The sequence below is a fragment of the Xyrauchen texanus genome, chromosome 22 (assembly GCF_025860055.1).
Source record: "Xyrauchen texanus isolate HMW12.3.18 chromosome 22, RBS_HiC_50CHRs, whole genome shotgun sequence".
NCBI classification, from domain to species: domain Eukaryota; kingdom Metazoa; phylum Chordata; class Actinopteri; order Cypriniformes; family Catostomidae; genus Xyrauchen; species Xyrauchen texanus.
Window position 1 is genome coordinate 16,869,264 of NC_068297.1, and position 17,229 is coordinate 16,886,492.

A 17,229-nucleotide genomic window follows, 5' to 3' on the forward strand; every position below is an offset into this window, starting at 1 on the left:
GTCTGGCACCAACAACCATGCCACGCTCAAAATCGCTTAAATCAGCTTTCTTTCCCATTCTGACATTCAGTTTGGAGTTCAGGAGATTGTCTTGACCAGGACCACACCCCTAAATACATTGAAGCAACTGCCATGTGATTGGTTGATTAGATAAATGCATTAATGAGAAATTGAACAGGTGTTCCTAATAATCCTTTAGGTGAGTGTATATGCTGTGGATATTTATGTAAAAATAGGATGCATTTTAAGAGGTTAATTTTGCTGGTGTAGTACCAAATTTAGACTCCTTAGTATCTTTGTTTAGTCATAGGTGTAGGGATGTGCTTTACAGGCAATGAGGTTAGGGTTGAGTTTTAGAGATAAGGGCCAATTAGGTAGCGGGGAGTCAGAATCTGGTGTATAGTCAGATTTTGGCATAGCACCGGAGTTCAGCGTGTTCAGCTCAGGCGGCTGAAGCATCTGAAATACCCAAAATGGATAACTGGATTTGATTAATTCATATCTAATATCTTCAAAAAAAAACTTTATTTTATTTTAATGTATGTTTTCATCAGTGATTTTGTTAACAAGATTAACACAGAGTTGGAATAGCGTGCAATGATGAATTGTGCACAAAAAGACCAGGAACATACATTATCGTGACTTGAAACTCAATTGATCTCTCTCTCTCTCTCAAATACATTCAGCTCTTTGAAACACACACACACTTTCAAACACCAACAGAGACACACTTACTATACATTTTGTTATTGTACCTGAATGGTTTTAAATCAATGTTCATGTCATGGAACCAGATTCAACCATTTGAAACCAGACTAGCATTCACAACTGCCATTAAATCAACATGAAAACAAAAAAACATTCCACTCTCTATTCTCCATTTCTCATTAATTTGTTCTTTAGCAAGTTTTTCTTTATTTCAATCTTGCCCTGTGATTACACATTTACCTAATTCACTTTATAAACAGTTTTGCAACCATCATATTGAACTGGAGTAAACACATAGTCTCTTGTCTTGTCCTATAAATGTTCCCTATTAAAATATAAAAAAAAGTATGTAATTTCTGTGCCACTAGCACCACCAAATGGAATTGCAAAACTAAATGTTGTTTTCAAAACAGTTTTATAAATACGCCCCCAACTTTCACTAATCAAACAAAGAGATAGTCCCACCCCCAACTCACGCCATCGGTTGAGTAACTTTGTTGGGGCGGATCTAAGCGTGTCTCTCAAAATAAACTGAGCAATTTTCATAGCTAAGAAACATAGAGCTTAAAGTTTGAGAAAATGTACCTATTGTTGTCCACGCATATTTATCTGGAACAGGAAACATATAGGAGTATTTAATGCAGAAAAAAATTACATCAGCTTTAAATAAAACTGAGCCCTTTGAATCTCTCTACAATAGTTGGATCGATGTTTCTGGCACAAGCAGCATCAGGCATAACCCATTCATTTCCTATGTACATATTCACACAAACTGGCAACTTTCCAGCATGTTGGGTTCGAATAAGATGCTCTTCGTGCTAAATACATGCTAATACAACCTTGATCAAACATCTTTTGTATATGGAGATTGCAGCCCTGCCAGAGACTGACAGTACCAAACCTAACACGAAAAACAACTGGGCTCTCTCTCCAAAACCTCAACAATGAGCTCTCCATAAAGCAGAAGGACATTAGAATATGAATAAACTGTGACAGGAAATGCAACAGCTGAGCAGACAGGGCTATGCCAGGACCTGAAGAGGGTATTTTTTTATTTTTGAAGGGTTTCACTGCTGAATCAACCTATTCTAGTTCCTTTGAGTATCTATCCACAAAGTCTCATTTAAGTCTCAAAATCTTATTAAACAAAATGAGAGAGATTGCAACCATCTGTCCAGTTGCTTTGGAGAATGAATGGTCTCTTTGACTTCCTACCAGGAATATGTCCCCTCAAACTTACAAAAAATAAAGTTGTGTACAATGTTCTAATGTATGATATCAATAATTAAGAATGACTGAGTGTAAATGTGTGTGCATTAACACACCAGACTGCACAAGCACACATCATAGGCCTAAGAGAACACATACATCTCATAAACTACATCTCAATGTACACAAACTATAAACTATTTGTCAGTGCTGGTGAGTAACTATGCAGTATTTCACGTTTTTGTTTTTAAAACTCATGAATCCAAACATCAACAAAAATCAACAAATTTTCAACCGAAAATGTATTAGTGTGGATGTGGCCTAAAACGATACTGACAATTGTATTTTGTTGTGCAAACTTAGCCTCTGAGATTCCAGGCATACTGGGAAGCATTCAGTAACTGCATTTCTTGCAAATCTCCCAGGTAAATTTAAAGTGTCACAAAACTAAAAAATTTTGGACAGGGCATGGAAGGGCCATTATCAAAAATCTAATATTCATTTCCTGCCTACTGTCTGACTGGAAATCCAGTCACAGAAGATGCAAATAGTCTCTGGCATAAAAACAGGCCACAGAAGAACTTGCAAGCAAACTGCAGAATATTCTCTGCAGCAGGAGAGATTGAGCAGAGCGGTGTTTCTGGACTCTTGGGTGACCAATCATGACCAGTGCCAAATTTATCCATTGAGTCTTCCTGAAATAAAAACTGTTCATTAACCACTGCCAGTTCCCAATAACATTGATGGCCAGGGTTTGTGGAACACACCCCTGTATAAAGCTAATTTGCATATACTGGATCATTTTGAGCCCAAATATATATAATTAACTGATTTGCATTTATCTTTAAATGTTAATGGGCCATTTGCTGAGTTTTTTTTCTTTACCGCACAACTAAGTGCGTAGTGTCAGTCTCACCCACTGCAGATCATATTTTCACATATCATACATGCATTAAGAAAGCTCAGCAAGCAAAGATGCTGACTACCACCCCTGGAGTCACGAGTTCGAATCCAGGGTGCACTGAGTGACTCCAGCCAGGTCTCCCAAGCAACCAAATTGGCCCGGATGCTAGGGAGAGTAGAGTCACATGGGATAATCTCCTCCTGGTCATTATAATGTGGTTCTCACTCTTGGTGGGGTTGTGCGTCGACACCTCGGAGAATAGCGTCAAGCCTCTACATGCGTTATGTTTCCGCAGTAACACGCTCCACAAGCCAAGTGATAAGATGCTTAGGTTGACGGTCTCGGATGCAGAGGCAACTGAGATGCTAAACCCATAGCATGAGTTTGGGACACTATCCAATTTGTTGTGAATGTCTGGGAAACCGGGTTGGAGTTGTTTTTTTTAAACATATGTAATCTAATTAATTTCTGAGTGGAAAAAAACAAAAGTATGGCTGGACTTTAATTCATTGAGAATTGATTGTATTGTTAAAAGTGGGGTTTCAATACCAGAATGGAGCCTAAATACCTAAATAGCTATTTGCCAATTGAACACAATGGAATAGGAAAGTTATTACATTGTGATGAAAGATTATGAAGACTAACTTAACATGCACAGATGAGTTGGGCACAAAAGACCAGAACCATGTATTTAGAAAGTAAATAGGGTCCATTTTAATATCATGTTCACTTTAAAGATGAACATTAGTTGAACATAGTCTGTGTCAGTAAATTTCCAAAACACTAATAAAAAAGAGATCTGAAAAAGATCTGAAACTAGCAAGAACAAAAGGTAATGGATGCTAAATGCTCTTCATTGTATTATGCCAGAATTATGTACCAGAGGCATGTAATTGTTCTCTGATTATGCTTTTGATTATAATAATTATTCATGCGCTTTCCAAACTGTAACAAGGGAAAATTGTGTCCATAGCAGTGCAAAATAACTCCCTCTCTCTCAGACACCCACCCACATAAGAGTAAAATAGACGAATCTTACCTGATGAGCCATTTGTAAAGCCCCACGTCAAAGTGTCTGAAAAGAAAAAGACAGTAATGAGTGAGCTCAGGGGTTAAACACAGATGGTGTGCTTGTGTAGAACATGAAACAACACAAACTTGTATTTAATTAGTCAACATGTACAACCAGAACAGCCGAAAAGAGAGGTAAAATCTGCATAAACTAAACACATGAGAAAACCATTTTAATGAATCTCACGGGACAAACGTGCCATTTTCTGAGACAGTCATAGTGCTGGGAGAAGATTTCTCAAAAGCACCTGATTTCAGAATAGTTCTGCTGTTTGTTTAGTTCAGCTGTAGCCTGACACTGGGTTTAGGTCTAAGTCTAAGATATGCATAATTAGTGAAATTAAATGCACAACTTAAGGTAATACTAATGTCTGTAAAACAAACAGTAGGGATTGTGTTTAGTGCAAATCACTAGAGCATGATCTACTGTAATAGTGACGCTTGCCATAGCAACAGAAAATATATTTAGTTTTACTTATCAGTGAATTTCAGCTTCTGGACCTGAAAAGCTGCTTTAGCCTTCATGCAATGAAGTTTGAAGTTTGGCCATTTTTTAGCAAACTCAAATTTAGTTTCTTCAATAAAACAAGACTTGGTGGCTTTTCATCCATTTGATATCTTAACACTGGTCTGAGTTGATTCGATCAGTCTAAGTTCCACTTGTACTGTTCCCGGTCAAAGGTGACCGCCATAGGAAATGAATGGGAAACACAAAAAAAAAAAAAAAAAAAAAAAAAAATTATTTTCATTATCTATTATATAACATCTAAAACACCCACAATGCAGCAAAAACACACAGACATGAAGGGGTGAGACTACCAAACATAAAGAATGCAAAACACAAACACAAAACTGAAATGGTCAGACTATTAAACAGAATTATTATAATTTTTTAATTTGTCAAAATTAATAAATCAGCCACAATACAGAACACACACACACCAAAATGAATTCGTAAGACCATAACAAATCTACAATGCTGAACACACACACACACACACACACACACACACACACACACACACACACTGTTACAACAAGGGATACATTAGGTTATTACTTGTTATTCTACTCATTTCAGGTATGCAAAAACTGACTTGCTTAACTTTGACAAAAGTTGTCTTTGATAATGTTTAAATATACATCTAAATGCAGAACTTGTGACAAAATCCAGAAATCATCATCTCTTCAACCAGAGATGTATAAGTAGCTCTCTGCAGCCATCTAGTGTTTATACTTGTAATTTTATCTGTTTTAATTTTTTTTAAATGGACAGCCAAGTTTGATTCTTGAGACTTTAAGCTTTCAAACAGTATATACTTGACGAGGACTGGTTAAGTATTTGAGAAAATATTCATAAGAAAATTAAAGCTCATGGTCATATAGGTAAATAAATTAGTAAATACAATTAAAAAAAGGTCTAAATACCCCCCCATGATTTAATGATGAACAGTGCATAAGGGTTAAGATGATCTCAGTTATTAATAGCTTTAAGTAAATTCAAGTTGAAATAAAATGAAGAAATGTAGCTCATGTCAAAACATCATGACAGAAAAATACAGACTCTTGACTCTTTCGTAACTCTCAATTTGTTTCCCAGCAGGACTTTCACACCCTCCTCTCCTCCTCCTGTATTGCTGAGCAGGTGTGATCAGACTCATCTGTCCTCTAGGAGTGAACACAGGTCATCACTTTAGCCATATATACAGTCTCTTATTGTTATCCTCACACACATCCTATCTGACCTTGTACATGATGCTATATGGAATATTATTGATGGTAAAAAATAGTGTACTGTGGGCGGCCAGATGGACAGATGTAATTCAAATGGATCAGGAAGTGGACCTGGATCTAGAGACTCCTTGGATGAGCTGATGCTTAGACTAGAGAGACCATCATCTCATCCAATTAGAGCAAACACATACTTTGAATTTGACACCAACAGACGCTATTTAGTCCAAACACACAGACCCCAGAGACAGCAGTAAAGCGCTAGTGCTGCTTGCTTCTAAAAACAGGCCTGTATTAAGAGAAACCGACACACGCCAGCAGATGGTAGCTAACATGTTGGAGAGTTCTGACATGATGTTTTCATGAGTCCACAGATAGACTGGCAATAATCAAATTTTTCAGTAATTATTTAAAAGCCAGACAGTGAATGGTTTACAAGAGAACCAGTTACATCACAAATATGTTGGACCAGAGAGAGACAGAGAGTTAAGGCTTGGGTATAAATTATTATTTTATTTATTTTTTGCATCCCAGATCGTCGCACACAGTTAAGTGCTCAGCCTTTCAAATTATACTCTTATTTGAAGAGAGCAAATACAAATGAATATAACGCATGCACGTTATGACTGCTTTGTGATACTCTTTTAGAACAGTCAATGGCAGGCACATGTTGAGAAAGTCTGGGCCGGTGAAGACTATGCTGATGACCAAATTTGCATCAAGCATACTCTGCAGGATCTAATCTGGCACATGGGAAACCGAATTATACTTCGGCCTTTAGAGTGAGACAAAACAAAAAAGAGAGATAGTATGTGTGTGTTTTGAGGGAGGTGGGTTGTGTCTGGGATACATAATGACTCCTAAATCAAATTGTCCAGGAAAATTGGATTCATTCCTGCACTTCCCAGCATTCATTAGCAACTATTGATGAAATTTGCCTGAGCTCTGAGGAAATAAAGTCATCCGAGGAAGCACAGGGAACAGGCTAAATAGAAGTAATATCACCTCAAGTCTAAATTAATGAAACAATATGTGAAGTCTTAAAATTGTGCACGACTTTATCATTTAAGGCCTAAAACACACTCTACTTAAGTATGCAAATGCAAACACGAATGCTTGGCTAACATATTGCATGCCCATGGTCCCGTTGAACATACCAGTGCAATGTTTCATTACTGTGCCAGTAATAAATCCCAGTACTAATAGGGGGTGAGAGAGTTACCTTCAGATGTCTTTGTCATTAGATTGGATGTGTTATTAATCAGATATCTATCTAGAACCATTTAACAAGATCTTAATTGCTCAGCAAGATTTTCTTCAAACTGTAGCTCTGCCATGACAGTAGTTGACCTGAAGGGGAAAACTGATAGTTGAAGTAGAGTTGATGATAATGCCCGCTACAAGGCAGTACACGTACTTGTGTTGTGTTATAAATTGCACTCAAACACATTTTGAAATGCAACAACATGTGCATAGACCTTGCACAGCTAGACGTGTCTGCATTAATGTACTCCCATAAGCCTTAAAAACACAGTAAGAAAGCTGCCATTCTTTTTAATTTAAATCAGTTCAGTTTGTCTGTGTGACTCGACTTGATGCACTGTGGAGCTATTAAAACATACTGTATGTAAAGGATAAACTAAGCTGGAATCTCATGTGTGTTGTCATTCCAAAGTACAGGAGTCAGACAATGATTCATGAGACTGAAAGTGAAATTCAAATTGTAAAAGGTTTACACAATATCCTGCTGTTTTCCTCAAGAAAGGGTTACTTCAAGCTTCTTCAGACATCTTCTGACAAAACTGGCCTGACAGAAAATGTTTGTAAACACAGGCTCCCCATGGCTCAGAGATACAGCATTTCCCATGATGCCACTAAACTACATGTGGGCTGCCCATTTATGATGAAGATGATGAAGAGCAATTTAAAACTGGCCATGTGAGATTCTCACCTCATTTATGCACGTGTGTGTGTGTGTGTGTGTGTGTGTGTTATGGAGGATTTACTTTGGGGACAAATTTGTCATCCACACAAAGTCATGAGCAGCAATTCTCCTTTTCTCGTTTTATCTTGTTAACCCCCCTATAATTGGATACTTTCACTCATGGAATAAATTAATCAATGACTGCATTTATTCAGTGCATCCAGAAAGTATTCACAGCGGTTCACTTTTTCCACATTTTGTTATGTTATTGCCTTATTCAAAAATTGATTAAATTCATTATTTTCCTCAAAATCCTACAAATAATACCCCATAATGACAACGTGAAAGTAGTTTGTTTGAAATCTTTGCAAATGTATTAAAAATAAAAACGAAACAATCACATGTACATAAGTATGCACAGCCTTTGTTCAATACTTTGTTGAAGCAGCTTTGGCACCAATCACAGCCTCAAGTCTTTTTGTGAATGATGCTGCAAGCTTGGCACACCTATTTTCTCCCATTCTTCTTTGCAGGACCTCTCAAGCTCCATCAGGTTGGATGGGGGCCGTCAGTGCACAGCCATTTTCAGATCTCTCCAGAGATGTTCAATCGGGTTCAAGTCTGGGCTCTGGCTGGGCCACTCAAGGACATTCACAGAGTTGTCCCGTAGCCACTCCTTTGTTATCTTGGCTGTTTGCTTAGGCTCGCTGTCCTGTTGGAAGATGAACCTTCGTCCCAGTCTGAGGTCCATAGCGCTCTGGAGCAGGTTTTCATCAAGGATGTCTCTGTACATTGCTGCATTCATCTTTCCCTCGATCCCGACTAGTCTCCCAATTCCTGCCACTGAAAAACATCCCCACAGCATGATGCTGCCACCACCACTGGCCAGGTGATGAGCAGTGCCTGGTTAACTCCAGACATGACACTTGCCATTCAGGCCAAAGAGTTCAATATTTGTTTCATCAGACCAGAGAATTTTGTTTCTCATGGTCTGAGAGTCCTTCAGGTGCCTTTTGGCAAACTCCAGGCGGGCTCTCATGTGCCTTTTACTGAGGAGTTGCTTCCGTTTGGCCACTCTACCATACAGGCCTGATTGGTGGAGTGCTGCAGAGATGGTTGTTCTTCTGGAAGGTTCTCCTCTTTAAACAGAGAAACGCTGGAGCTCTGTCAGAGTGACCAACGGGTTCTTGGTCACCTCCCTGACTAAGGCCCTTCTCCCCCGATCACTCAGTTTGACCGGGCGACCAGCTCTAGAAGAGTCCTGTGGTTCCAAAGTTCTTCCATTTATGGATGGAGGCCACTGTGCTCATTGGAACCTTTGGGGGGGCGGCTGTGGGGGGTGCAGGTCGGCTGCTAATCGCAGGGTTGGTGGTTCGAATCCCGGCCCACACGACTCCACATGCCGAAGTGTCCTTGGGCAAGACACTGAACCCCAAGTTGCTCCCAATGGTAGGTTAGCGCCTTGCATGGCAGCTCTGCCGCCATTGGTGTATGAATGTGTGTGTGAATGGGTGACTGGGACACAGTGTAAAGCGCTTTGGTAACCTCTGAGGTTAAAAAAAGTGCTATATAAGTGCAGACCATTTACCATTTATTTACCATTCAATGCTGCAGAAATTTATCTGTGCCTTGATACAATCCTGTCTCGGAGGTCTACAGACAATTCCTTGGACAAACCATGGCTTGTGCTCTGACATGCACTGTTAACTGTGGGACCTTATATAGACATGTGTGTGCCTTTCCAAATCATGTCCAATCAACTAATTTACAACAGGTGGACTCCAATCAAGTTGTAGAAACATCTCAAGGATGATCAGTGGAAACAGGGTCCACCTGAGCTCAATTTTGAGTGTCATGGCAAAGGCCATGATTTTTTTTATTTTTAATAAATTTGCAAATATTTCAAACAAACTCTTTCACGTTGTTATTATGGGGTATTGTTTGTAGAATTTTGAGGAAAATAATGAATTTAATCAATTTTGAAATAAGGCTGTAACATAACAAAATGTGGAAAAAGTTAAGTGCTGTGAATACTTTCTGGATGCACTGTATGCACATCAATATGCTGATAACTACCAAAAATCAGCCTATAAAAAAAAATTTGACAATACAAGAAATCCGCATATACATGAGACTCAAAATCATCGGGTTATTCTCTGCTTTTGACATTAAAGTTTACACAGTGTTTACATGCAATGTGAAATAGGGGTAATGAGCAAAAATTAGAGGTGGTTTTATTCTTAAATGAACGTTCTGGGTTCAATACAAGTTTAAAATGTTGATTACCACAAAAATTTCTTTCAACTCACCTCCTTTCTTAAAATAAAAAAAAAGAAGCAAAAACATAGGTTCCGGAGAGTCTTACAATGGAAGTGAATGCGGACAATGAAAGTGAATGTTGTTAATTTTTGGAGGGTTTAAAGGCAGAAATGTAAAATCATGTATTATTTGAGCTGTAAAATAGTTTATATTGTCATTTTTACAGTCATTTTAGGGTTTCAGGGTTTGTTCACATTACATCGTCATGGCAACAGAGTTGTAAAACTGGCTGTAACTTTACACAGAAAAGGTTAGTAAGTGATTTTATCACACTAAAATCATGTTTACATGCATATTGTTTATGTCTTGTGTTTGAAAAAGAGTATTTTTGCATAAACAATTGGCCCCATTCACTTCCATTATTTTTGCTTCTTTTATTTTTATAGAAAAGCAGGGGCAGGTCAAAATGTATTTGTGGTAATCAATAATAGGCCACAAATGCTGTTGATTAAGCTTAACTTGTATTGAACACGAAACATTCCTTTAAGCCATTTATGACCTTTCCTTGGAAAGGAAACCCATAAAGGAGTTTACATGACCTTACACAGCCTAAACTGCGTAAGATCATGCATATAAACACACTTAGCGGTGACTGTGAATACAGCATTTCTGCAATGACATTGCAACTGAAAACTAATGCTTTTGCATTATGCTGAATTCCAAGATGACAGCCATACCGGCCAGCGCAACATAAAAATGAGTGAGTGCGCACCTTTAATTAAAATCTTTATATAAATCAATAGAAGTCTATCGTATGTCCTTGCTTAAATGTAGGACATACCAATTTAACAAGTAAATGTGTGTGTATGTGCGCATGCGAGTACTGAGAGTGATTAGAAAGCTATAGGAAGAGTCAGCAGAATGGTATAGATTTAGATGTTGATCTAAATGAACAATGTTTTATAGCATACTATAAACCTTTCAACTGTCGTAAACCCAGGCCATATTTGTGCCGGTGTTAAATAAATCACACACATGCACACACAGCAACATATACAAACATCCACACGTGTGCACAGACTCATACAAGCACACATGCACACACATACCGGCAGCCATCTCCAGTATTAACTACACACTAATAACACTCTTGAATGCAACCAAGAGGGACATAGTCCTTCGATTGCCCTCTCTCTCTTTCATTCCAACTCTGGGTTTCTCTCTCATGTTCGCTCCCTGTAGGATATCTGTACTATAATCAGAGTTTTGTGTCAGTTTCGCTGTCCTGCAGTGTGGGGTGCTGTATTCACTCTGTATGGTGCATCAGGGCGGTTCTGAACCACTAGATGTATGTGTGTGTGTGTGTGTGTGTGTGTTGATCCAGCCTTGGGGCCAGTGGGTGTCAAAGTATATCAGGGTTTTTGAGAGAGTTGGGGCTTGCTGAGCTGTAAGAAAGTGTGTGTGTGTTTGCACACTTTTTGGTGCAGAAGAGCTGAGCTCTTTTGCTCCTTTCAGGATTGAGGCCAGACAGGGTCTTAAAGCAGGTCCTGCTACAGTCTCCAGCCCACGTCTGTTTCCTTACAGCTCTCATTTATCACACTCTAAACTCCATCACCTTCAGCACCACTCACATACACATACGCACACTGGTGTTTAACCTTTCCAGCTTTCATAATCCCAGCAGCTGTCTGCTGGGCAGTTCTGCTGATAAACACAAAACACGCAGGATTACACAGGAAACAGAAGACAGTGTCACACTGTCCAAGATACATTGAAGGCTAATGAGTACTCTTTGATATTTTAGCTTAAGAATATTAACTTAATATCACTTTTATCTTTAAGGCAAATAGACTTTTGCACAAAGATTGACCAAGGTAACCGTATTTAGTGCTAGTTATTGTTACTACTGTAAATTATAAAAGTAGTAACAATATAAATTGAGGAGCGCATGAAGATGAACCACTTTTAAAGCAATTTGCAGTGTTCATCGTATGCGGTGGTTTACGCCAAACTCCCACGAAAATATAAGACAATTATATATTACTATTGCATAAATATAACATAATATAGAATAACACAGTATAATATATTATTATATGATATGATAGCTGTGAAATATTTTCCAAGATTTAAACGCCTTGTTTTTAAACTTCTTGATGAGAAATCATCCCGTATATCCATCCATCCATCCATCCATCCAAGATAAATATGGATAAATGAAAGGTGTGTCACGGTTAGTCAACTGGCAGCCCGCTGGCTAGGTCCGACACGCAAATAATTTTTTATCTTGCTCTTTGACTGATTTTTGATCAAATTGCCTTGCAGGCTGAAATACTAGAGCGCTCTCTGCACAAAACTCAGCGTTCACAGGCGCGAGCAATAGCATTCAACGGTGAGCTCAACAACAATAGCAATCAGCCATCATCAGTTGTCCAGTCCGGTGCATGTTTAAGCTTTTCTGGCCATAGTTTAGTTACACTGCTCTGCTAAACATGGATCGCACCATTTATGTTAGCATTTAATCGAATCTCATTCAATTAAATGCATTTATGTAAATTACTTAGCTGTGTGGAGTGTGGTCAAATCTACAAATGTTAAAAATGACCACCGCAGTTGTTACAGAAACAGTGTCAGCTCAAATGCACATAATAAGCAACAAAAGATAAAATGATGAAAACTGAATGTTAAAAAAGAAATTGTTTCTGCACTGGTTATTGTATGCAAATTCAAAAAAAATTTCCCTCACTGAATGGGATGACTGTATAATAGAGAAAATGTAAGAATAGATTTTAAATTAAATTAAATCTCATACATATATTAATATCATTACATATGGTAATATCATGGTACTTTACGGACAATATTCATATACATTTTTATTTACATGGATTCCAAGGTACTTCAAAGAATACCATGGTATTACCATAATTTCAGTATCCATAAAAATCTTGGTATTACACTTGTACCATGTTTAAAACCATGGTAATACCACCATTGTACATTTTTAAGTGAAATATGAAAGTGAACACATATAAGGCAACAAATTAGCCTTCATAACCTTTTAATGTCAGTAATGTGCATTTCCTCTTCTTTTAAAGAGTTTGAAGCCAAATGCAGACACAAAAGTCTGCAAATTTAAACCTCTGCTGTAGTTGCCTAGGAGACCATTCCAGAGCTTTCAATCTGAAATGCTGTTTATGTTCATGAAGCTTTTAGACTAAAATCCAATCAGCTTGTAGGAGGCCTACATGTATGAGCCTGTTTTACATCCTCTCACGGGACATCAGAGCACTCCGCTTACTGAGAGAAGCCTAACACACAAACCTTTACATTTAACTATTCAAGATAGAGGAACCGTAGCCACTATAGACACTGAGGACACATCCTTCCCAATATTCAGATTAATTATCAATAAATAAGGGTTTTTCATTTAACAATTCTTAAACTTGAAAATTTGGTTTTGAATAAAGTTTGGTAACATACTGTCAAGACCTCTGTGACATAAAAAAAAAGAGATAGCATGAATCACAATATGTTGCCATATTGTGAATGTGTACATTTGTAAGTATATGTCAGTGAGTATTAAACACTTCCACCAATCGTTTCATGCGTTAAATAAATCAAGAGCGCTTGCAGCACAGCTCTGCCCCCTGCTGGTAAACAGATGTAGTTCAGGAGGCAGATGAACCACCTCAAAATCTTAACTGCTAAAGAGTTGGGGGGACAGAGATGGGACTGATTGCCAAAGTGTGTGTGTGTGTGTGTGTGTGTGTGTGTGTGTGTGTGTGTGTGTGTGTGTTTTACCTCCACATCCCAGTGAAACTGTACATGATGCTGACACAGCGTGGTAATGTGGGCGGGTCTAACCCGTCCAGCTTGACCAGCAGAGACACAGCTCCAAACAAGACCAGATACTTCACATAGAAAAACTGTACTAAAGCAAGAGCCAAGCCACCTGCAGGTGAAAGAGAGCGAGAGATACAGTCAGACAGAGAGAGATAGAGAGGGAGAGGAAATCACCTTCACAGCTGTAAGATGATATGAAACAGTATAAAGCGGCCATGTGTTTGATCTCTCTCACAGACATTTGCCCTTTAAACAGTTGAAATGACAGAGCTGTCCAGTGACATGCTCTTCCACCCTACATCCTAATTTGAGCCCAGGGTCCCTCGTCCCCGAAAGATTACTTGATTCATATTCTTTATGGATATCGCCCCCTACTGTGCAGGGAGAAGAATTTCAAGCAAAAAAGGACTTAAATAGCGATCAGTTTCTCACCCACACCTATCATATCGCTTCTGAAGATATGGATTAAAATAGTGGAGTCATATGGATTACTTTTATGATGCCTTTATGTGCTTTTTTGAGCGTCAACATTTTGGCACCCATTGCCAACCATGCATTGCATGGAACCTAGAGAGCTGAACTATTCTTCCCAAAATCTTAATTTGTGTTCAGCAGAAGATAAAAACTCATACACATCTGGGATGGATTGAGAGTGAATAAAAGATGAGAGAATTACAATTTTTGGGTGAACTATCCTTTTAAAGAAATTGTAACCAGTTCCACAGCCCAAGATCCAAGAGCTCCATATATAATACAATCTTGATATTGATAAAGGTCCATGGACAAGATATGGATTATCTTAAATTATTAGATACAATTATTTGGTTCTAAATTTATGAAGCAATATCATGCTCATCCTCTCTAGTCATCACTTTTTATTCACCTCGCTCTGCCGCTCTCGCTCTCTCTCTCTCTCTCTCTCTCTCTGTGTAAATGTGTGTCACAGGAAACTGAGAATGGCATCTGTCTACTCATATATCCCATTGGTACGGTGCTAAAAGATTTCAAATATAGGAGAGAATAGAGAATTTCTGCTGAGAGCCCTTTCTTTTGGAAACACAGGAACAAAGTGGCGATAATGACTCAATGCTCCAGTGTGCTGCTGTTTAGACCCTGCTCTTTCTGTGTCTGTGTTTCTGAATAAAAGTTCAGGCAACACAAATCAGCGACTTCCACAGATCAATGGACAGCAAGCGAGGAATTCAGATGGGGCTGCACAGGAGAGCAGCAATTGTTTCATTGTGAACATCTGTGCAAGAAAATAATGTAATCAACACTTTAACACTCAAAACCCCAAATAACACCAGTTATGCTATGACAGCTTGCATTCATTCTGAAAGACACACTATTTTGGATAATGACTGAACAGAATTTGCACAGAGAAATTCATTAACATAATGATTTTCAAAATATTTTTTTTAATGAGATTTTAATGTATTTTCAAAGTAAGAAATAATACTAAATCTGCATCTAGTTTTTTGGGAAAATGTTTGAAAGTGTTCATCTGGGACTTTTTTAATAAAGCTGCTTTGGATTGCTACTGTATTTATTATGCAATGCACTGGGCTGCACAAATATTAAAAAAAGGATTCTCTAATGTAATACTAGTAATAAAAGTAAATATTTTATTTTGACTTCAGCACAATGAAAAAAGTTAATTGTGTATTTTTGAATACAACATCTAGACTTAATAATATCACACTATTTTCCATGCACAGTATAAATGGGATGCCATTAGATTTTAAAAAGGAGGTCCTTTAAAAAGGAATCATCATATTAGGGGGTCCCTTATGCTCTAAACTGTAAAATGTAAAAGATACTCAAAAGCTCCATTAGGGGGTCCCTCAGCTGCCACACCAACTGAACACTCTTGAGATCCACCAGACACCAAGGTTCAAAGTTCTCTGAAAAAACATACTGTTAGTTCCTGCAAGAAATCTAAGGACTGTCAATTGTTCCTATAGTAACTATTATCATAAGGGTAATGCGTTCAGGCTCTTCAAATATCATAATTGGGATATTTGAGGCTCTTTTAAAGGGTGTCTGGGGGAACTCAAGAGGGTTCTACTGGTGTAGCAGCTGAGGAAATCCAAATGGTCCATTGAGTATCTTTATATTTTTACCATGTAACACAGACTTACCAAGTGCCCATGATGGTAGTATCTCCAGAAAGGTTTCGTTGCTCTGGATGGCGTGCATGTACATGAAGTGGATCATGAATTCAGCTAAACACCACCAGACACACACACGCAAGACCCCTGTCAGTACATCCACCAGAGACACTTTACACATCGGCCTCTCTATCTGCATAAACGGAGAGACGTTCTGTTTTAGTAAATTAATTATCTGATCTAATTTTATGAATCTTCATGCAATGTGTATGTTATGAATGTCTGCCTCCACCTGCTCGCTGAAGTCTCTGTAGGTCATGATGGGTCCATTGTAGAACAGAGGATGATAGAAGCAGTAGGCAAGGAGTTTGTAGATCTGAGAAATTAGTGTCTGCAGCCCTTTGTGCTGTAAAAGGGGGCAGTGTTGGTTTGGTTCTCCAGCTTGCAGAGGGCGCCAACATAGCTCCAGACTAAAGCTAATGCACCGTAAACTACAAACAGCAATACTGAAAAGCAAGAGGTAGTACTGCTCCTCAGAAGTGTACCAGCCACGCTAGAGAGAGAGAGAGAGCGAGAGAGAGAGAGAACAAAACATAAAAAAACATAAAAAATAAAACAAATTAAAATTAACCAAATGAACACAAAAAGCTAAAAATCTATGACTTCACAAAAAAATAACAAAACTGCATCAACAGTTCACACTGAATGCCTATGTGCATCTGTTCTTGCATGTCAAAGACACACAGTACTTTTTGCTCATGTCATCTTGGACTTACAGTGACACCTAGTGGTGTGGATGCAGCATCATTCAAAATCAACAGTTTTCAGTTACAGATGCCATTGTAGAAATTCACTATTCACAATCAGCCATGATTAATTTAATTCAAGAGTGAAAGTGTCCAATAACAAGACGGATTCTGAGATTAAGTGAGCAGTGTTCAGCTGGTCATGTGATTCTAAAATGGCAGCCCCCATGAGGGGACCCTCACAATGTAAATAAAACAGCTTTTAAAAGGTTACTGATATGACTAGAGTCCTCATCTCACATGAGTGGTCATGGTTTTACACATGTTTCAAAATTACAATTACTTTCAGAATAAAACTTTTTAATGTGAAAAGAATTACTGAATGCACCTATTTGTGCATACCTACATGCACAAATTTTTTTGACCATGGCCCTGCCTCTCGTTCAGGAGTGCCACGTTTTTTAGATATATGAATATATGGAACTCAAATTGTAAAAAATGTGCTGCACTGCATCCAGCTATATTAGAGCAAGAACACAAGTGGTCTGAATGGCGCCTAAAACAGCCCCAGGCAACAGGCCCTGCCCAAATGCCGCTTCCATATCACTTTTATTTTATAAATTAAACACGTCTGCCTCAAGCTTGACAGTAAAGCTTTCAAAACAGCCAACAGCAGCCAACACACACAGCTTGTCAGCTGGGTTCTCTCTCTCTGGGGTT

General features: G+C 38.4%; 1 protein-coding gene across 2 annotated transcripts in view; it reads right to left on the reverse strand.

Annotated features, from left to right (window-relative positions):
• Positions 1–17,229, reverse strand: part of LOC127662145 (protein-cysteine N-palmitoyltransferase HHAT-like) — a 39,736-nt gene that overhangs the window by 16,306 nt on the left and 6,201 nt on the right. For both annotated transcript variants that reach the window (XM_052153188.1, XM_052153187.1), the window contains 4 exons: positions 16,056–16,316; positions 15,794–15,956; positions 13,611–13,761; positions 3,861–3,896 (listed from right to left, as the gene is read on the reverse strand). In XM_052153188.1, the coding sequence (XP_052009148.1) occupies positions 3,861–3,896; positions 13,611–13,761; positions 15,794–15,956; positions 16,056–16,316 (611 nt within the window). The remainder of the gene's footprint in view (positions 1–3,860; positions 3,897–13,610; positions 13,762–15,793; positions 15,957–16,055; positions 16,317–17,229) is intronic.